The 21,371-nt window shown below is 43.9% G+C and overlaps 1 protein-coding gene across 1 annotated transcript; it reads left to right on the plus strand.

Moving 5' to 3' along the window:
• The first annotated feature begins 11,655 nt into the window (after positions 1–11,655).
• Positions 11,656–19,907, plus strand: STEEP1 (STING1 ER exit protein 1). The gene is made up of 7 exons (XM_006115420.4): positions 11,656–11,887; positions 13,331–13,448; positions 14,810–14,851; positions 16,134–16,272; positions 16,807–16,896; positions 18,323–18,415; positions 19,395–19,907. Exons 1-7 carry the CDS (start codon positions 11,764–11,766, stop codon positions 19,455–19,457), a joined length of 669 nt encoding a protein of 222 aa, XP_006115482.1. The 5' UTR covers positions 11,656–11,763; the 3' UTR covers positions 19,458–19,907.
• The last annotated feature ends 1,464 nt before the right edge of the window (positions 19,908–21,371 follow it).

Genomic DNA, 21,371 nt, shown 5'->3' on the forward strand with positions numbered 1-21,371 from the left:
ACCACGGCGGCGGAGGGGGAGCAAGTTGGTGTCTTAGGAACCAGGACCGTACCACTGACAGGCAGTGGTAGGAGAACAGGAAGTGGGGAATCTCATACTCTCCCTTTGCTTACTGTCTCTCTGTCCTAGTGTGAGCCTCCCAGGGGAGGGGGCGGGGGAGAAGCCGGGCGGGGGGAGCTCTGACGGTTGGGTGGGGAATAGGGCAATGGGATTGTTTGATTAGTGGGAGGAAGAAGCAAAGGGGGGTTTCTAGTGCTGGGGGCACAAACACCGCCTAGGGGTCCTAATTTGAGGAGGGCGAAATCTGCAGGAGTTAAGAAAAGGGGGCTACTTGACCTTCCTACATGGCCAAGCTTTCTATCCTTGTGAACGAGTGGTCCTGTGGCACCTTAGAGCCGGGCTACTCAACTCTGGAAGCTCTGGGGGCCACAATTTAAGTGTGCTTGCATATACATGCAAATAGCTTCTTTCACGGTGATGTACATGAATACAAATATTAAGACTACACAACATGCAGGCCCTATTTAAATCAGTTCTGCTGATATGAATGAAATGCAATATTTACCCAATTTCCTTCCATATGACAGCACTTTTAATGAGCAATGACAGTCCAGGAATTTAACCTCTAAAACACATAACAACAGAAGACTACATTTTTGTTTTGGCTCTTCGCTGCGTGTTGAGGCCCATGTAAATCCAAACTGCACCATCAGGGTTCTATGTGTGGCCCATGAAAAATTTTGTTTACCGTTGCCTACACACAGGATTGCCTCATTCCCCTAGTTTCCTCCGTGTTGCTTTTTCCTACCCGTATTACTAAAGTGACATGCACATACAGCTAGGGCATGTGAGGTGAAGTGCATGCTGATTGCATACAAGATTGACTGTAAGAGCTGTGTGCTCTCTCCGCATCCAATCAAAGCCCTGTTACAGTTCACTCAGCACACTCCGCAAATTTTAGGTATGCAAGCCCTGTTATCAAAACTATCCTGGAAGTCTGTCTTGGTTATAATAATCTTGCAGCCCACTGAGATGAAGGAGGGCTTGGGCCACTCATGCAGCCCACTCAGTAGCCTAGGTTGCACACTGCTGCTGTAAGATGTAGTGCTGGGCAGCTGAAAGGAAAGCCAAGTGATTGATGATGTCCTTGGTAACACGTTGCAACCTTTGCATGTGAAGTAAGGTCGTTGTTTGTTGCTAGTATTTCTTTGAAACCAGCATCCCATTAATTATTTTTCTCACAGATAAATTGCGCTCTATGCATTTTAATAATTAATTTGTACGTTCTTGTCTTCTTGGGGTTTTGACAGAAAAGTTTGTATCTAGGAAACACTCATTTCTCTGTGTTGGTTCCTCATGCTTTGTGGTCACTTGTCTGCCATTTGCCATCACTAATTATTTTTTCTCTTTTATTCTTTTTTCCTTTATGTCTGTTACAGTGCAACACCCAGGAAACACTAACATTCCTCTAACAACTTATTTCCCTCAATATACATACTACCAACAGCACTACCACCAGGAAGCTCCTGTCCTTGGAGCCACAACTATTCCTTGTCAAGATAAACACTGGGAATCACTTCAGTTCAGCATCAGGACTGCCTGCAAACCAGACATAATGGGGCAGTTATGTAGTGATCCATCCCATCTTCCACTGACAGCTTTTGGTGTCCACTGTAAGTTTCTGCTAGTTACTCTTGTTTCTTCTCAGAGAAGGGTGCTCCATATGGCGTGTGACATTCATAGATTCCCAGGACAAAGGGGATGTAATCATCTAGTCTGACCTCTCGTATAATATATAGGCTATAGAACTTCCCCAAAGTAATTCCTAGAACAGAGCTTATAAAAAAATCAAATCATGATTTAAAAGTTATCTGTGATGGAGACTCCACCATGACTATTGCTTCCCAACTGAAATAGGAGCCCCTTAACATGTCCTCTTGGGATTGGCTGAGTAGAATTTCCTAAAACAATCAGATTCCTCCTGCCTCTTGGAACAGCGCTTCAGGAGTGCAACATTCTGATGTCAGTCCATGTGCCACAGTCTATTTATCACTGAACCTTCTGACCCCAACATTCCATCCTTCACAAGGAGGAAGGCGAAAATTTGTTCCTCTTGGTTTCTGAGGACAGGACAAGGAGTAATGGGCTTAAAGTGCAGCAGGGGAGGTTTAGATTGGACATTAGGAAAAAATTCCTAACTGTCAGGGTGGTCAAATATTGGAATAAATTGCCAAGGGAGGTGGTGGAATCTCCCTCTCTGGAGATATTTAAGAACAGGTTAGATAGACATCTGTCAGGGAGGGTGTAGACGGAGCTTGATCCTGCCTTGAGGGCGGGGGGCTGGACTCGATGACCTCTCGAGGTCCCTTCCAGTCCTATTATTCTATGATTCTATGATCCCTTCTGTTAAGAGGGTAATAACACCTGCTTAAGGAGGAAGGTACTGAAGGAGTTCTTACTTATGGGGCACAAGGAGATTTTATCCTGCTTATGGGGTATCAGACTTCTTAACTGTTATAAAGGGAATGCACAACCTCTTACTGGCTTACAGAAAGATAGCCCTTAGACCTTGTTACAGAGATCTAGGGAGCTTCTTAATCTTCTAGTATGGTGAGTGATTTCTTGTAATTTCATAGAACCACAGAAATATAGGGCTAGGAAAGACCTAAAAAAGTTATCGAGTCCAGCCCCCTGCACGGTGGTAAGTAGGGATGTCAAAGAGTAGTCAACTAGGCTTATCAGTTAATCTTGTCAACAATATGCATTTCTTCCCCCTGCTGCCTCTGTATCAGAGGCAGCAGAGCAGGGAGCAGGAGCTGGTGCTGGGAGGAACCAACTTAAAAGCTGGTTCCCCCCAGCACTGGCTCTGCGGTGCCATGTGCCCCCACCCTCCATGATGCTGCCTCTAACACTGGCTGGACAAAGAGCTTGGACTCCCCGCAGAAAGGGGCTACTGCTCTACCAGCCTCTATCTGTGGCCAGCTTTGCAGCAGCCTCTCCTGCCCTCTCTTCCCCCCCACAGCAGCCTCTGTCCATGGAGAGGCAGCAGCACAGCGTAAGCAGGCAGTCAGTTTGTATGAGGAGCTGGTTTTTAAACTGGATCCCCTTGTGGACTGGCTCTCGCCTGGCATCCTGCACTGCTGCCTCTGAATTCATGTGATTACTTGACTATTCAATTAACCAATAACTAACATCCCTAGAGGCAGGACCGCTTTTTTTTTCGGAAGAGGCTTTTCCAAAATTTGGCCCATTAACACAGGGTCAAATTTCAGAAAAAAACTCCTCTTTCAGAACATCCCTTATTCCTCTCACTGAGAGGAATACAGAGATGCTGAAAGAATGTGCCCGCTTTTTCGGAAACTGTTCCAAAAAAGCAGAAGCATTCCCTGGATGCAGCAGAGCTTTTCCGGGATATCCTCTGCAATCTAGACATCGCCTTAGAGCAGCATTTCCCAACCTTTTCCAAATGGGGGCTCATTTTGACAATTCAGGAAGACTTGGTAACTCAAGGCAATTCAAAAACGGGGGGAGGAGAAGGGGCAGAGCCACTTGTCGACCCTTTTGAAATGTAATGGCGACCCATATTTGGGTCCCAACCCATAGGTTGGGAAACCCTGCCTTAGCGTTACAAAGTTTTTCATAATATCTAATCTAAATCTCCCTTGCTGCAAATTACCATAAAATCTCGAATATAATGTATAATGCAAACCCTGACTTTTGAATTTTATCATAATGAAAAAAATCTATACTTCTACATATAATGCACACCCCGACTATTGATTTACTTACTTTTTTGAAAGTCTATACGATTGCTAGTCTATGGGAATAAAATTCAACTTCACATCCGGTGTCCATGTTTATAACTTATTTTCATAAATGTCAGCAATTATCAGAGTTTATAATTATTATTATAAACTATTTCATACGACAAGTAAGACATACATTTCATATTATTCATTGTTTTTAAATATTTTAAAACATTCTAGGAATCTCTGCCATTTCAGTTGATGTTGATTTCATGTTTACTGACGTCTTAGCGTGGCATCGGCATAGTGGAGGTTCGTCATCTTCAGACACAGAACTGCCAAAATAAAACTTTAAACAATAACTCCTATATATAATGTGCACCCCGACTTTGACCCAAAAAAACTCAGAAAAAAAGTGCGCATTATATTCAAGATTTTACAGAAAGTCCATTTTGTGATAGAGCAGTGAATGTCTTATTTGCTTTTAGGGTGTAAGAGAGAACATAGAACATTTACTACCTACACTGGTGTCTGTCTTTTTATAAATACTTCTATATTAGTGGGATGAGCTTACCCATTCTTACTGAAAATACATGATCTGGAATAATAATTATAACTGTATTGATAAAGTGCCCCTATGCTGTCATGCATGGTAGAAATGAATAGGAAACCCGTATTGAAAACAAATGGCAGGGGTGAAGAACCTTTTTTGGGCCAGGGACCTATGACCCACAGAAAAATCAATTGGGGACCGCATCTAAGTGAGAAGCAAAAAACCAACTAAACAAACCCTCATTAATGTGGCCCCTGGCTGAGAAGGAGAAAGACACTCCATGCCTTCCCCTCACACACCAGAGATTGGGGGGGCCCTGGCTAGAAGATTTTGTGTGCTTCAGCCCTGTTGGGGATGGCAGGATACTGGAGCACCAGCGTAGGCTCCCCAATGCTGGCGGGGGCCCTGAGCCTTGGGGACCAGATCAAAGCAAACCAGGGGCCACAGGTTCCCCACCCCTGCAGTAGAGGGAGAGAAAGAAAAGAATAAACAGAATTATAAAGGCAATTTCCTAAACTTTTTATAACCAGAGGCATCGTGCAGCCCTGTCAGTTCCACAATATGGCTATAGTATCAGAGGGGTAGCCGTGTTAGTCTGAATCTGCAAAAGCGACGAGGAGTCCTGTGGCACCTTATAGACTAACTGAAGTGTAGGAGCATAAGCTTTCGTGGGCAAAGACCCACTTCATCAGATGCATGTAGTGGAAATTTCTAGAGGCAGGAATAAATATGCAGGCCAGGATCAGGCTGGAGATGACGAGGTGGATCCAATCAAGGAGCATGAGGCCCACTTCTAGCAGCTGATCTGGAGGTGTGAATCCTGAAGTTTTTTTGCTGCAGGATGGCTACTTTTAGATCTGCAATTGTGTGTCCAGGGAGATTCAGGACCAGACTTCAAAGAGAAACTGCTGAGCTACAGTTCATCTTTAAGTTTGACACAATCAACTCTGGATTAAACAAAGACTGTGAATGGCTTGCTAACTACAAAAGCAGCTTCTGCTCTCTTGGAATTCACACCTCCAGATCAGCTGCTAGAAGTGGGCCTCATCCTCCTTGATTGGATCCACCTCGTCATCTCCAGCCTGATCCTGGCCTGCATATTTATTCCTGCCTCTGGAAATTTCCACTACATGCATCTGATGAAGTGGGTCTTTGCCCACGAAAGCTTATGCTCCTACACTTCAGTTAGTCTATAAGGTGCCACAGGACTCCTCGTCGCAATATGGCTATAGTGTCCCTTTGTTCCCAGGGTGTAGTTCAGGGAGACTGCAGACCTGCATGGGCCATGTTGTGATCTGAATGGCCTCTGTACAGCTCAGAGAGTACATGGTACGCCGAGGCCTATTATATCCACTACAGATGAGTGTGGCTGCAGTTTGGTCATGTGGGTCATCCTTTGGGCTCCTAGCAAATTGCCAAATGGGCCCTTGACTGGGCAAATGTGCCTGCCTCATTTAAAAAAAAAAAACTTTACCATAATTTTGTAGCTTGTAGAGGGTATTTGAAAGTGTGTTATATCATCTATATAATAAGAGTCCAGGAATTTCACTCTGTATGACATGAAGCCAAATACGTCAATAGAGTCCAAATGAAGCAATGAAAGCAGCTTCAAGCATAGTTGAGGGTCTTTTTGTACAGAATATCACCAGGTTGAATCATCACTGGATTTTGCAGTTTGTTATAGTCTGTTTTTTACTTCTGAGCCATTTTGACTTACTGAATTATGCCCTTGCAATGTACAAAAGCTACAGTAAAACACACACCTATGCCATGACAGAACCCTAGACTATTGTGATAGCAGAGGTAAGTCAACCAATCAACTTACTCTACAGCCAATTTATATGCAACAGTTTCCTTGGTTGTATGAGGGAGACTGCACAGATGGTGGATTACTAAGTCCAGCTGCCACAGTTCTTCAAAACCACCCACAACATAACCAGCACACATAATCACCCCAAATATGGATAGGCCACCATGCATGTAGCAAATGCTCCTCATTTGCTACCTGCACAAATCAACACACATCTCCAGGATTATCATTGTCACTCTGACACCTGAATGTCCAATGAGTCAGTATCAAGTGATGGAAATAGCTACATGTATAGCTTGAGAGCTCCTTTTGCTTAGCATTTCACCAAGTTCAATAATCACTAATCTAGGCCCTTTGAGAATCAGATAGACTGTTCTCCAAAGGCTCTGTGGCAGTTTGCATGTGACTTTTAACAGTTGATCGGAAGAGACAAGAACAACAGCTATGTGCGGTAACAAAGAGGGGATTGTGCCTTTAGCAAGGGGGAAGCTCTGTACATACATTTTGGAAAACATACAAACAGCAACATGGTTTGCTAGAACACAGTGCATTGAAACAAAAGCCCTAAAATATTACCTATCTGTAGCTTTACTGCTGCTGTAGATTTTGGGTTGTGTTCACATATTTACCACTGGGCTGTTCTTTGATCATATTTCCTGCTGGAGTGTTCTGTTATCTAATAAATGAAAATAAAAGGAATCTGAAGGATGCCTTTAGTCCTTCACCCATTCCTCGTGTGTGAATGGTGCTTGCTAGACAGCTTGACCATAATACCATCCAGCTCTTCAAGGAAGCTGACAGATTTGCTGCCTCCTCCAGTCAAGAGTTTGCTGGGGAAGATAAGCAGCTCTTCTTTCTTATTGCCATAGAATAAAAACCAGGAATGTAATTTTACTGCTACTGTGGTCTACAATAGCCCAGGCCCTGTCTAATACATTTTCCAAACTCTAATTTGTATATGTTTGTAGAAGGATACGGAAAGGCTACAAAATAGGTTGAGTAAATGGTAGATGAGAAGAGACATTACTTACTGTTCATAGAAATAAAAACAGGGATATGGAATACAGAGATCCAGCCCTTTATTACATGTTTCTAGTCATTCGTATGATTTACTATAAATAGCCTCTTCTGATTCTTGATCTCATCTTTCATTGTTAGAAACAGATTAGTTGCTGATAAATGCCAGAAAGGGACTCTTATCTTATGCTCAGTTCAATTGAGAGAAATCAGTATCTCTGATGTGGGGAAAGTCCTCGACTGAACCGAATGGAATTGTTTGCCATTGATTCTGAAGGGAAATGGCTTTCACTCCTTTTTTTTTTTTTTTTTTTTTTTTTTTTTTAAATTGGACCAAATATTTGGCACTTTGGGTCAAATTCAGACCCACAATAAACTGCTTCTCCAATGATTTTAATGAATTTGCATCTAATAACAAAATATGAATTTGGTGCTTTTTTAATCCATTTTGATATAAAATCTGTCATTGTTTTATGTTCTCTTGACATTAGAAATAGGATCTAATATAGTCATTTATATGCCCCATCACTATAGTAACTGAGTGTTTCCCAGATTTCAGACAATAGAAAGTACCACAATCAAAAATAAAGTGCTGCAGCAACAGAGAGAATGTATGAAAAGTAGTCTATCATTCTTCAGAGGATCTGGTTCATTAGTATGTCTAGATTGTTAGATATTTAACTATTGGCTTGAGGCCACGTTATTAGTAAGTTGTATAATAGCTACATACTTAGAATGTTAATTAGGAGTTTATACAATAGGTAGTATTTTTGGGACAACATTTCCACAACAGAGGGGGATGAAATATGTGTGAAACTGACTAAATATAAAACTTTTAATACTCTGATTTTTCCAGACTGGCAATTGATTAAATTGTTTAACCTGACAACTCATACTTACTTTCTTTGCACTGTACTGTTGTGATGTATTTTGTTCATACATTGTTACACAGATATTTGCACTGGATTTATATCTTGGAGTATGTATTGGATTAGCAGAGCCAAGAACTGCTTGTTCTATTTTGTGTTTACAGAATTTCTGTTGCTGAGAGCAGGTTTTCCTATGCTGAAATAAATTTGTGGGAAATTACAACTTTTGGGGGGGGGGGTTATTTTTACCTACTGTTTGCTTAAAACACCCAAATAAGAGTTTATTGACAATAAAATAGGAGGTTCAGTTTCCTTACATCAAGCTTGGAAACAAATAATATTCATAGGGATTTATGAATTAGGTCTTTATAAGCAAAAACCCACTTTCAATTGCTTGTATCTATATATTTTAGAAATGTGCATCTGTCTGTCAGTCCATTTGTTCAAGAACTCCTAAATAGTAAGAGCTAGGACCACCAAATTTGGTATGCAGCTTCCTCTTATCATAACTTAAAGCAAGGTCAGGGTTGGGTTGTGCCAGGATAATAAGATGTGTATGGAATTCGACTGTTTCTCATAAAATGGAAAGGAAGGTGTCTGGCAGGAGGGAGTTATACTGCAGAATGACCATATGGGGGCAGCAAAGAGCAGAGATGGTGTCAGGGCAGCTATAACCGTATTAGGCCAGTGGGGGCAGTGGTGGAGAAAGGGACAGGTATCTACTATATATTTCAGAGAGTTTGTCTGTTTCTCTGTGTGTCTGTCTGTCCCCTAGTCAGGGGATGTCTACCCCTCCCCCAGCTGTGCCCTCTGGAGCTGCAGTGGCCATGGACAGGCACTTCTTACTTGGCTCCAAGCTGCTGTGATGAGAGAGAGCTGGGGTTGTTCTCTCTCCCTGGGGCATTCTTCATACTGAATCCCTATTCCGCCCTCCCCGCCCCTGAACTATGATTTAAATGAAGAAAAACAAAACTTACTTGAGTTAAGGACCTGCGCAACACTGGGTAAATCTCCTAGGCTAGATCTACACCGCAGTAAGTTTGGTGTGAGTAGGTACTTGCACCATCATGGAACTTTTTGGAGGAAAGGACCTTACTTTCCCGCATATATTTTCTGTCTCCAAAAAAAAGTCTGTAAACACTGGAATCAAAGGACAGTCCTTAGAGAAAACAGGCTTTAATATCCTTATCTTGTAGTTTCCATATATTTCATAGTATTCTGAGCCACCATAAGGCTCTAGCATTTTTAATTAAATACTTTTTTCCGTTTTGAGTCTCAAACATTTTGCACTTGCAGTATATAGAGCCTGTTACCTGAGACTGATAGGAATAGTAGAAATTGTTATACTGGAATAGATCAGCAATCCATCTGGCCCAAGATCTTATCTCTGACAGTGGCCAGAACCAGATGCTTCAGAGGATGGCATAAGAACCCTGCAGTAAGTATATATGGGATAATCTGTTCTGCTCTCCCCACCTACATCTCATCCTAAACTCTAATAATCAGAGATTGACTTAAGACCTGCAATACAAGGCTTAATATCACTTCCAAAGCTTTTATTGCCAGTAAATTATAACACTGGATATTTTTTATCGGCTATTCATGTGATTATCTCTGTTTGACTATTTGATTCCCAAAGTGCTTTACTAATTAACTTCACAATACCTCTGTGGAGAAGACAGGCAAATAGCATAATTCCCATTTTACAGATAAGGAAACTGACAGACAGGGGAAAGTATTATACAATAAAGTGATCTTTTCAGCATTAAGATATACACTGTACTAGTATACACACGTTAAAATCTGGTAGCCCTGTGGCACCTTAGAGACTAACAAAAATCTGGGTTAAACTGCTTCTATACAATATTCAAAGCAGTCTTGGAATTTTCAAAAGCACCTAAAGTAATCACACGCCCATTTCCCATTAAAAATAACTGGAGTTGGTTCCCAATTCCCATTATTGCCTTTGTAGAGCTCCTTTTCTGCAAGTGTAGAACAGAGAAGTTGCAGCATCCTTCACCACAGGGGCTATGCTAGCAGGGCAGAGAGAAATCCAAAACACATGTTATGCTATGTAAAATACACAAGTCAGAGCAACCGCTTTACTACAGTAAAAACAAGTAGTCCTGTAGCACCTTAGGATATGTCTACATAGCAGTGTTATTTCAGAATAACTGATGATATTCCAAAATAGCATAGTCCATGTCTACACTACAAGCAGTTTTTTCGACAATGTCAAAATAATGTTGAGCTGGAGGACTTCTTACTCCAATTCCTATAACCTTTATTTTATGAGGAGTAAGGGAAGCTGGAGGAAGAGTGCTCTCTCGGACTTCCTTCTGTGTAGACTGTGCCAAAATCTAAAATAAGCTATTTCATATTAAGTTACGCAATTGACATAGCTCAAATTGCGTAGTCTGTTTCGGCTTTAGCCCTGCTGTGTAGAGTACTCTTAGGCTATGTCTACACTTGCAGCTTCTTGCACAAGTATGGCTGATCTTGCACAAGAATCCTCAGAGCATTCACACTGCCAACCTGCTCTTGCACAAGGAAATTTACAGTACAGGGTGGTAAGAGAGGGCTTCTTGCGCAAGAGCTACGTTCTTTCTTAACAGGTGTAAGCCCTCTTGCGCAGGAGCTCTTGCATAAAGGGGCAGTGTGGACGTTCAGCAGGGATTTCTTGCGCAAGAAAACCCTATGGCTAAAATGGCCATTAGAGCTTTCTTGTGCAAGAGAGTGTCCACACTGCCATGGGTGCTCTTGCGCAAAAGCACAGCGCGCACATGGCAGTGTGGACATTTTCTTGCGCAAGACTCCTTGCACAAGAAGCCTCCAGTGTAGACATAGCCTTAAAGGGTGAGTCTACACAGCAGGGCTTAACTCAAAATAAACTATGCAGATTGAGCTATGTCAATTGCATAGCTTAAGTCGAAATAGCTCATTTTGAAATTGAGAGCGTCTACCCAGCACTTATTTCGAAATAGAGCACTCTTCCTCCAACTTCCCTTACTCCTCGTACAATGAGGGTTATGGGAATCGGAGTAAGAAGTCCTCCAGCTTGACAGTATTTCTGCCTGCTGTGTAGAGGACTTAGTTATTTAAAAATAACACTAATTATTTTGAAATAATGTTGCTGTGTAGGCATACCCACAGAGACTAACTGTATCTAGCTATATTTATCTATAGAAATAGATGTATAATTTTCTGTGGGTTTTGCCCAAGCCAGCTCATGATATATATATACTCTCTCTCTCTCTCTCTCTCTTTCTCTCTCTATGTATATATATTTTGTTAGACTCTAAGGTGCCACACTACTCATTGTTTGTAAAGTTGCAGACTAACACCGCTACCCTTCTGAGACGTTTGGTACAGCGTGTTGTACCCCTGAGCTACTGCCAGCCCATGCATATGTTCCCTCTCTAACACATCATGCTGCACCCCTTTCTGGGGCGTGCCACCCCGTGTAAACGCTCCCCAGTACATGCCATGCCCCCTTCGCAACACAGTCTACACTAGCGCAGTCTCAGGACGCCCCAGTGTTTTCCATTCTAGAACCCCCCCCCCCCGGCAAATGTTACCCAGGGCAACAGGCCCCCCCCTTTACAATTCTAGAGCAGGCCAGCTCCGCTCCGCGTTCACCGCCCCCACCCCGCCGTTTACACCAGCCCAGGGCGCCCCCAGCAGCGCTTAGCTCCGCCCCGCGGCGGCCCGGCGCGTCGTAGGCCGAGGGGCAGGGCCTCTGCTAGGCCAGCCCCGCCCGGCGCCGCCATGCCCAAGGTGGTGTCCCGCTCCGTGGTCTGCTCCGACACCCGGGACCGCGAGGAGTACGATGATGGAGAGAAGCCGCTGCACGTTTACTACTGTCTGTGCGGCCAGATGGTGCTGGTGCTGGGTGAGCCGGGGGAGGGGGTAGCTGGGGTCTGGGGGAAAGGGGCAGGGACGAAGGGACCCCAGTCTTAGCTCGGTGGGTCCCTATAGATCCCTGAAGGCCAGAGTCTGGGATGGCAGCTGGGTGTGGGGTGTCTTTCTGTCGGTCAGTTTGTGGGGCACAGGTGGGCGGGGATGTTGGGCCTCCTTGAGGACCGGGAAGATTCCCACAGAATGTGCCTGTGATGCACCCGCTGAGCCAGCGTGCTCCCCCCCCGACAGTCTGGTCCCTGGGAAAAATCCGAGCAGGAAGCTGATCTGCCTTTGGGCCTTTATTCCTGCCTCTGCCGTCTCTTCCTTCCTGGCCTTGGACATGTCACTTCCCCTGCATGTTAGTTTCCCATCTGCAAAGTGAGACAGATAAAGCTGCCTTAGATGCTTGGGGATGCTGTGAGGCTAACTTCTGAGGCTCTTGGAGTGTCAAGGGATGATAGCCTGCTGTGATCGTAGCAGAAGGAAGCAGGAGCTTCTTGCTCTTCCACTCATCTTTTACTAATTTCAGCCAGGCACTTCAGTTCTCTGGGCCTAATGCTTGTTCAGTGCTTAGGAATGGTCAAGTAAACTTATTGCTAAGTTTTGTCACCACTGTCCAGCATCACTCTGGGTCCAGCATCACTCTTGGCATTCAATGTTTCTTAAATTCTTGTGTTGGGTAGGGATGTGAATGTGTACCCAGTTAACCGATGAGCCTGGGCTCATTGGTTAACAAGCATGATTACATGCAGCTCCCACACACGCTGATGCGTCTGATACAGAGGCAACAGTGCTGGGTGGGGGCAGGCCTCCCCCTCCTGCCCACTCCTATGTTTCAGACAGAGGTAGCAGTGGGGGAGGAGGGGAAGGTGACTCCATGGAAGCCTCCATCTCCCCCCACATGTGTAAATTTGTAAGCACTGAAATTTCCATCAGTTACATATTTATCTAAATAAAAGCATTTTAGCATCCTTAGTGCTAGGAGCCTCCCTTTCTCCTTCTCTCCTCCCCTGTACTCTGTACCTGCTTAATTATGCTTGGTTATGATGAATCTGCAGCTGAGAAGAGGAAGAGATTGCTTAGTCCAGAGACCATCAAGTACCTTGGCTAAGTGGGTTGAAAGGAGAAGTTTTGGGCACTCTTCTGTGTCTGGACTTTGTTCAGATGGATTAATAAACCATCAAACATTTATGTCATAAGAAGATCATGTAGAAACCTGACAGTGGATCAGTGCTGTTGTCTGGCTGTTTCATAATGCTGGAGGATAATAAGCTAATGTGTGATGAAGGAAAGTCACTGAATATTCACCAAATGGAAAAAAATGACCCTTCAAAGTTTCTGTCTCTTCATCTCAGATGAGCACTCCTGAAACTCCCTCTCTCAGCAATGGGGCTGAAACTTCATTTTATAACAGCCTCTCCCTTCACTTCTGCAGACTGTCAGCTGGAAAAGCTGCCCATGAGGCCTCGAGACAGAGCTCGGGTGATTGATGCGGCCAAACATGCCCATAAATTCTGTAATACAGAGGAGGAGGAAAATGTGTATCTCAGAAGGTAGGAAATCTTTGTCCCCTGGCTCCCTTGCCAGTTGCTGTGACAGTTTCACTGTGCTTCTAATTTTTTGAATGAAAATAACTCCTACAACAGGTAACCTGACTACTATTAAATCTAAAGTTGTAACAGTGTCATCAGCTCAGTTATTGGTATTAAAAGATATAGTCAAATAGTTTAAGGCCCCACGTAAGCTACATGATAAGGAATGCCATCTAAATGCTAATTCTCTTCCCTGTTTACCAGAAGAAAAAAATAATTAAATTTTAAAAAAATACAACCTGGTCTTGATTTTTATGACCACAACAAAATCAGACATGAAGCCAAACTATCGAATGTGAAGTGAGCAGCTTCTAAGAAGATTTCTGATAAAAGGAGGCCATGGAGAGCCTTTTATAGCATGCTGGTGGTCACTGCAGTACAGAATTGACAGGCTAAAGTGCAGCCTAATTGGCAGAAAGGACTCTCTATTTTGTTTTCATCGCTTTGGATTTTAGATAAATTGCAGCACTCCTGCTTTCTAATATTGCTAAATGTGACCCAGGGAACATTAATATTAAACATCTTATTATACACATGTACACGGCCCCTTAGGGCATGCCACAAACTGACACACATTCTCTGACCCAAAGAATTTGTAGTCTCAGAGAGAGGATTAAAGGCTTATCTGATGGACAGTTATGTTGTAACAAGCTAGTGTGTGAATCTGTCCATAGTAGTCCGACCTTCACAAATTGTCCATGTAGGCCCTGCTGCTGTGCAGTGAAAGTTCTGAGGTGCACTTGGCTCTACATTATTTTCATAGCAGGGCGGCAGTGTCCACAGAGCCTGTTTGTGCATGGCAGGCTAGTGTGGGATAGATTTGGATCTCAGTTTGCTGTGAGCTAAGTGTTTATAAGGACAAGCCCTAAGACAAAACAGGACATCAGCTCAAGTAAGGAAGGATGTTGAATGTTCATCAGGGATAAAATCAAAGTAGAAAGACTTTCTTGAAAAAAATTTCCTTTAAACCCCTTTTTAAAAAAAGGTATTTTTGCTGTGGTCCTAATACTACTACACTATGGTCTGTCACTGTGATGTGTGTTTTCCTGACTTCTCTTCTTCTACAGTGATTCTAGTTTTATGCTCCATTCATGGTCCTCCTGCTCCCACGTCTCTTTTAGCTGGTGTCCAGCATGAGACTACTATTCCTCCTTTACGGGCTCCTAATGCATTACAAACCTGTTAAGTATACACAGCCCCCCAAGGTATTATCTCATTGCTCTTCCAGAATTATTTTGTATTCTTAGGTGTTTCTAATGCATTCCTCTCCTTAATAGCTAGAGCCTTTCCATTTTTCTGTAAACTCTCTCTTTCTCCCCTAGACCTGAAGGAATTGAACGGCAGTACAGGAAGAAGTGTGGGAAGTAAGTGTCAGCAGAGCAAAATGTCATTATAACATAAGACAAGGGTGGCTAATAATTTTTGATGGGGGGCTGCTCCCAAGATTTTGGAAAGTGGTCCAGGGCTGCATTTTTCTGTGGCTGAGATGTGGGGTCTAGGATGGAAGTTGGGTGCAGAAGGGCACATGGGTAAGAGACTGGGGTGCAGGAGATGGTGTTTGGTCTGAGAGGGAATTTGGGTTTAGGAGGGGGTTGTGACCTGGGTCAGGGAGGGAGGATGGGTGCAAGAGAGGATTCTGGCTTAGGGGAGGGGTTTAGGAGGGGATACAGAGTACGGGAGGAAATTGTGACCTGGGGCAGAGGCTGCAGAGTTTGGTTAGTGATCTGGGGGGAGGGAAGAGGGGCTGGAGTGCCAGAAGCAGGCTTTGGCTGGGAGGCATTTACCTAAGTGTCTCCCGACCTGTAGCACCCCCAAGACAGGCTGGGCTCTCTGCCTCCTGCAGCCCCAGAGCGCTTAAAACTACAGGCTCCTTCTTCCATGTGGCTCTCAGCTCCAGAAGGGGGGAGAGGCTTGCGCTGCCCTTGTCCGCCAGGTCAATCTCTCAGTTCCTATTGGCCAGCTATTTCCAGCCAATAGGAGCTGAGGATTGGGCTGGGGGTAGGAAGATCACACACAACCTCTCCCTCCCTCCAGAGCAGAGAGCCACATGGAGCCGTCCTCCCTTGAGGGTCCTGGCAGGATGGTCTGCGGGCCAGATCCAGTGGCTTGGCAGGCGAGATTCAGCCCACAAGATCTATCTTGCCCATCCCTGACATAATAGATGCTTGTCTTTTACTTTCCATTGGTTGTCAGACCCCCTTGGAAATAACATTTCTTCTCATAAGAGTGACTGCTAGAGAAAGGAGATTTTTAACTTGTGTGATGTGATAGGGGTATTGGCATTTTATAACCCTGATACTAGTCTTGTAGCTGAGGCCAGAATGTAAAGACCAACCTTTTACCAATACTCCTATGTGAGGCAACGATATTATAAAATGAGCTTTTGTTAAAATGCATATTTGTGCCACTTCAGTTGTTGACATTCTAATGTTTGGTCTATGATTTATTTGTACCCTTCTTGGATGACCAGTTATGTGAAAAAGAAGTTCCAGCTGGTCCAAGAAAGCTAAATTAGCTAGATGGTCACTTAGCTACATGCGGTATAGGGCTTGTTTTAAAGTCCATTTGGTAAATAAACTGCAACAAAGGCATCGAACATGAGACTAAGATCTGCACTCTTTTACCAGTAGATGTTACTTTTTTCAGGTGTGGACTTTTGCTCTTCTACCAGCACCAGCAGAAGAATGCCCCGGTTACTTTCATTGTGGATGGAGCTGTGGTCAAGTTTGGACAGGGTTTTGGGAAAACAAACATATACACTCAGAAACAAGAGCCTCCCAAAAAGGTAAGTAGGCTTAGATGAGTTTCAAAGCTATTTTTCCCTTTCAAAAGGATATGGATGAACAAAATGACCTAACAGATCTTGGCTGTATCTACTAGAGTGCCTGGCCCGTGGGACATCTACTATTAATTTCTTTTGGTTGGCCTGAAATAGTGGTGTTGACTGCACTCAGTTTCTGCTAAGGAAGACTAATACTGAGTTTCTGAAACCAGAGGAGGAAGGAATAAGGATAAGGAGAGATCCCTGGCCCTGTTAGATCAGTGGCCTAAACAACCAAGATCCATTTGTAAACATCTCAGGCTCATCACTTGAATATTATCTTTTCTCCAGTTCTTGATATTAATTAAGCACATTGATTCCAAGAACTGGAACATCTAAGTTCCAGCAAATCCACACAGTTAATTTTACAGTGCTTCACATAAAGGGCCTTACTTACCAGTACAGATTTACAGAACAAGTGTTCAAAGCTATGGAGTAAAGTTATTGGTGACACTAGTGTGCACTAAACTAAAGCAAAATGTTTTGTTCATTACCTAGGTGATGATGACCAAACGGACGAAGGACATGGGCAAGTTCAGTTCAGTCACAGTCTCCACTATTGACGAAGAGGAGGAAGAGATTGAAGCAGTGAGTTTTCGTTGCTAATGCCAGTGGGTTACCTGGGGATTTTGTTGGGACACCAAATCTAAGCTCTTCACTGTAACATCTGGTGACCTAAACTTTGCTGTGGCTAAAAAGATTCGTGCTGTAGGCATGGATCATCCTACTAGTTCTAGTGAGATGGCCATTTTAAATCTTCTAGGACAAGCTAACTAATGCTACTGAGTTACCATGTGGTAGCTGTCCTCTCAGCACTGTCTGCTTCTCTGCTCTGAGAGCTTTTTAGTTTATTTTTCCTTCTGCACAACAGTTTGCGGGCAATTGTGACCTCATTTCTACCTCTCCTGTCTTGTCATTCTGCAGTCCTCATAGTTGAAATGAATGGGTGAGTCTCAAGTAGGGATGTTGGATGCCATCTAATGTAATAATTGTGTATCCACACCAAATATTAGCAGTTATACGATTATTCAGTAGTCCCTGGAGGTGGACTAGCAGCCAGTGCGCTCCCGGACCCACTCCTGGGGAGCCCCCAGCCATTCTGCACTGCTTCTTTTAATACAGAGGCAGCAGTGCGAGGTGGCAGCCTCTGTCCATGCAGGGCTTGAGCTCCCTGTGAACAGAGGCTATTCTGCCATCCCACGAACAGCCTCTGTTCTCTGCAAGCCCAAGCCCACTGCAGACAGAGGCTGCTCTGGCATTCCTCCTGCCCTCCCCCACCTTTGCACTGCTGCTTCTGTTACAGAGGCAGCAAGAGGGGGAGAGTGTGCATATCATTAGCATTAACCGATTAGCCCAGGTTTATCAGTTAATTGTTTACACAACTATAGGTAACATCCCTAATCCAAGTCAGATATACTCAGATAACCAGGTAATTAACATATTAAAACGTTTAGGTGACAGTCTCCTCATATGGTAGCATTTAATGGTCTGCCACCTGGTAACACAGCATCTTTTAGCCCTTATGATTGGCCCTGCACTGTGTCTGCTATAATCTGGTTCAGAGCACACACAACATGTCAACCTTGATTGATTTTGCTTGTGCTAGCCAGAACAGCATAGTGATGATTTAAGTTGGCCAGGGACTTGCGACAGTGATACTTTACTTCCTGTTCTAAGCTGCTGTTTTGATGCATTTTAAGCAGAGGGCATGCGACACCCTAGAAATGCATGCTGCATTTCAGTAGCAGGAAAAATTCTCACTTTAGAGTTTGCCTGTCTGAGCATTTTGAGATTTTTTGTGAGGAAAAAGCCACTGTAGAAATATACAGAAACATTATTGCACAATGGGGATGTTTACACAGGGGCAGGCGCCACACTAAGCTTAAGTAGTGCTCCCATTGTCACTAATATTATATTCTGCTGGAAATTGAATCTGCCTGTCTCATTTATCAGCTGACTCAGCCAGAACTGCACTGCTTCAGTGTATAACTCAGCAGCTTTGTATCTTTTACAGCGAGAGATTGCAGATTCCTATGCACAGAATGCAAAAGTGATTGAAAAGCAGCTAGAACGCAAAGGCATGAGCAAGAGGAGGCTGCAGGAACTGGTAAGTCTGTTTTGTTTTCAGTGCACTGTTGCTGCAACTGTATCTTTTATAGGGTGTCTAATATATAAAAGCACCAGAGTGAGGTTTACAGAATTCACATGATGTTTTGGAGGTGGGGGTTCTTAAACATAACATTTATTTATTATTTGTTTTTTCCCAATTTAAGTTAAAAATACAAATCGCTTAAAGAAAATCTACACCATTATTGCAGGTTCCCCCTCTCCCCAAGTTGTCTAACACCATAAGGAGCTTACACATCGCCTTACCTTACCTCTCCTACCCATCCTTAGAGAAAACTGTACAAAGATTTTTCTCTAGTCCTTTACAACTGAAGGGCACAGAAAATTATTCATTGACCTATTCAAAAAGGATAGTTTGTAAGACATTGATGCAACCAGAGCAGCCTCTGGAGCCAGCTAACCCACGAATGGTCAGATTACAGCTGGGGGAAATTACCTCAAAACTTGAGCAACAGAAGGTGCCTTACACATTATTTCTCAGCCTTCTAACCCTGGGCTTTAGCGTAGACTACCCAAGGGAGCAAATTACAGAGAGGAGAGCCTGCCAATACGGTAGCTCTGGAAAGATTAACCTAGAAACCAACAGTAAGGACATCCCAGCTGATCTTAACTATGGCTACAGGCTTATATAGTCTGGTAAATCTTTTCCATCTCCAACTTCTGTCTAGCTCACCTCCTTGGCACTGCATGATATAAGGTGTGAAATTACCTCTTAAATAAATAATATGAAACCATTTGGGGCTGCAAAGATTGTAATCCACCTTCTGATTTGCACCCAGAAACAGAGGGTAGTGAAATGAAGAGACTTGAAGCATTTCGTTCTTTACCCAGATGACAAGTGGCTGCATGCTGCATTAGTAATGCTCAGCCCAGAAGATCATAACCTCAGAGTGCTGAAGAGAAAGCTACTTGTGATGTCTTGTGTAGTGTTTTCATTTTGTCCCAATTTTTCTAATCAGGCTGAGCTGGAAGCCAAGAAAGCCAAGATGAAAGGAACCCTGATAGATAATCAGTTTAAATAAGAGGAACCCCCATCAGATCATGCTCAGTCAGCTGAATATTTGGAGAGAGAAGAAAACCAACATCAGCTCCTGAGATTCCAACAGAGATTTCAGTCAGTTCTGCAGACCCTAAGTACTACTTTTAAGAATTCTGCATTGAAACCAGCTCGGAAGGTAACAGGGTAATAGCGGCTGTACTTTGATCTCTGGTGTTTTAATACACCGAAGGACTTGAAAGATTTTTTTAATTACATTTCTGTGCATCTCTAAGTGTCTTACCTCTAATAGCTGGACGTTTGGGGTAACAACTGTTCCAGGAGGAACATTCCACCAGATGCGTGCATGGATTTACTGCACCATTACATAAGATCAGTGAGTTATTTTCAGGTGTACATAAATTCCAATAAATACTTTAGATGTGTAGGTAAAGCAATAATCTAACTGTACAGCAAATAAATCCTTACAAAGTAAGTTGTTTTCATATTCTTATTTTTTTTTAATTATTCAAATCATACAGTATGTACAAAGGAAATTCTCACCTACCCATGCTGGAATGGCAATAATCTATACAAATCTTCAACATGTTTGCTAACTGAAAATCTTCCCTGAACAGACAAGGTCCCATGATGCAACACAATTGGTCAGAAGCGTGTCTTTGTAAACTCCCAGCACTTTTGAAAACAAGCCATTTCGGACAATGGTTCCCAGCCTTTTTTATACCGCAGACCAGCAACCTCAAAACTTTTGGCGGACAGGTATAGAAACATTTGCATTATGGTAATTGATTTATTTGCAAGTTCATTATGATAACACAGGACTGCTTTAAATCAATTATTTTACATTGCATCTGTACGCACACAATAAGGGAACCAGGGGAAGATGGAGAAGGGGGTGAGGAGCGCGAACGAAAGAGGAGCATGAACTTTCAAAGGACCAGCCAGCGCCCAGCTGCAGCTCTGAATTCCTCTTGTGGATAAAGATCTGTCTAATAACGGAGTGGTCAAACCATGGCTCAAGAGCTAAATGTGTCTCTTTTGGAGTTAAAGTACAGTTTATGAAAGCCCTCCATGTCCTCCTCATTCTCTGCCTACCACATTGGGCTGGGAGCTTGGGGATTCTGCCCTGCAGTGGAGGGGTGGGGCTACGGGCTTCTGCCCTACAGGCAGGAGAGCCAACAGACTTGCCAGGCCCTTGGGCAAAAGGGAAGACTGGGCTCTGTTCTGTACTCCCAGAGGGGCAGGGCTGGGAGCTCTCAGTGCTGCCCAGAGGGTACTACATCTCCCCCACCCCCTGCAAGCCTCAGAGCCAGCTGGAGCATGGCGCATTGCACTCTGGCAGTGATTTAAAAGGTCTGGGGCTCCAGCCACCCCACTGTAGTAGTAGCAGCCATGGCAGCTGGAAGCCCTGGAACTTTTTGAATTGCTGGGCCCCTGGGCAGTTGTCCCCTTTGCTCCCTCCCCACCCAGTGGATCGACCTGCTTAGAGGGGTTGGAGTCTAAGGCTTTAGCCAGGTCCTGCCTTCGGGCAAGGTGAACGAGGCAGTTGCCTTGGGCCTCATGTTTTCAGGGCCCCATGCTGCTCAGCTGCTGGCCCCGCCCACCCGGCTGCTCACTCACTGCCCTGACTGGGAGCTGGGCGGCCCAACCAAACACAGCATGCTGCCTTAAGCCCCACGAATTCTTTGGCTGGGCCTGGCATTAGCTCCATAGCCCGGCAGATACCACCATCCCTTGGGAAAGGGAGAGTGTCTTGCTTTTCTTGAACTTCTTTAGCTTGCTGTATGTGGTTTGGTGGGTCAGTAAGTTTAGCCACTCCTGGTCTGGTCGTTCTGAAGCAGTGATGGACCAGGCTCTGCAGCCCTCAATAGAGCCCTGAACAGAATCCAATCTGCACACGTGGTCCATGGGTATCTGCAGATTCACCAGGGTCTAACCC

The sequence above is a fragment of the Pelodiscus sinensis genome, chromosome 13 (genome assembly GCF_049634645.1).
Source record: "Pelodiscus sinensis isolate JC-2024 chromosome 13, ASM4963464v1, whole genome shotgun sequence".
NCBI classification, from domain to species: domain Eukaryota; kingdom Metazoa; phylum Chordata; order Testudines; family Trionychidae; genus Pelodiscus; species Pelodiscus sinensis.

Bases quoted from the DNA above. Each gene is read 5' to 3' on its own strand.
- STEEP1 (XM_006115420.4), top strand. From the start codon at position 11,764: ATGCCCAAGGTGGTGTCCCGCTCCGTGGTCTGCTCCGACACCCGGGAC. The intron at 11,888-13,330 runs GTGAGCCGGGGG...TCACTTCTGCAG, and splicing joins CCAGATGGTGCTGGTGCTGG to ACTGTCAGCTGGAAAAGCTG. The intron at 13,449-14,809 runs GTAGGAAATCTT...TTTCTCCCCTAG, and splicing joins GAAAATGTGTATCTCAGAAG to ACCTGAAGGAATTGAACGGC.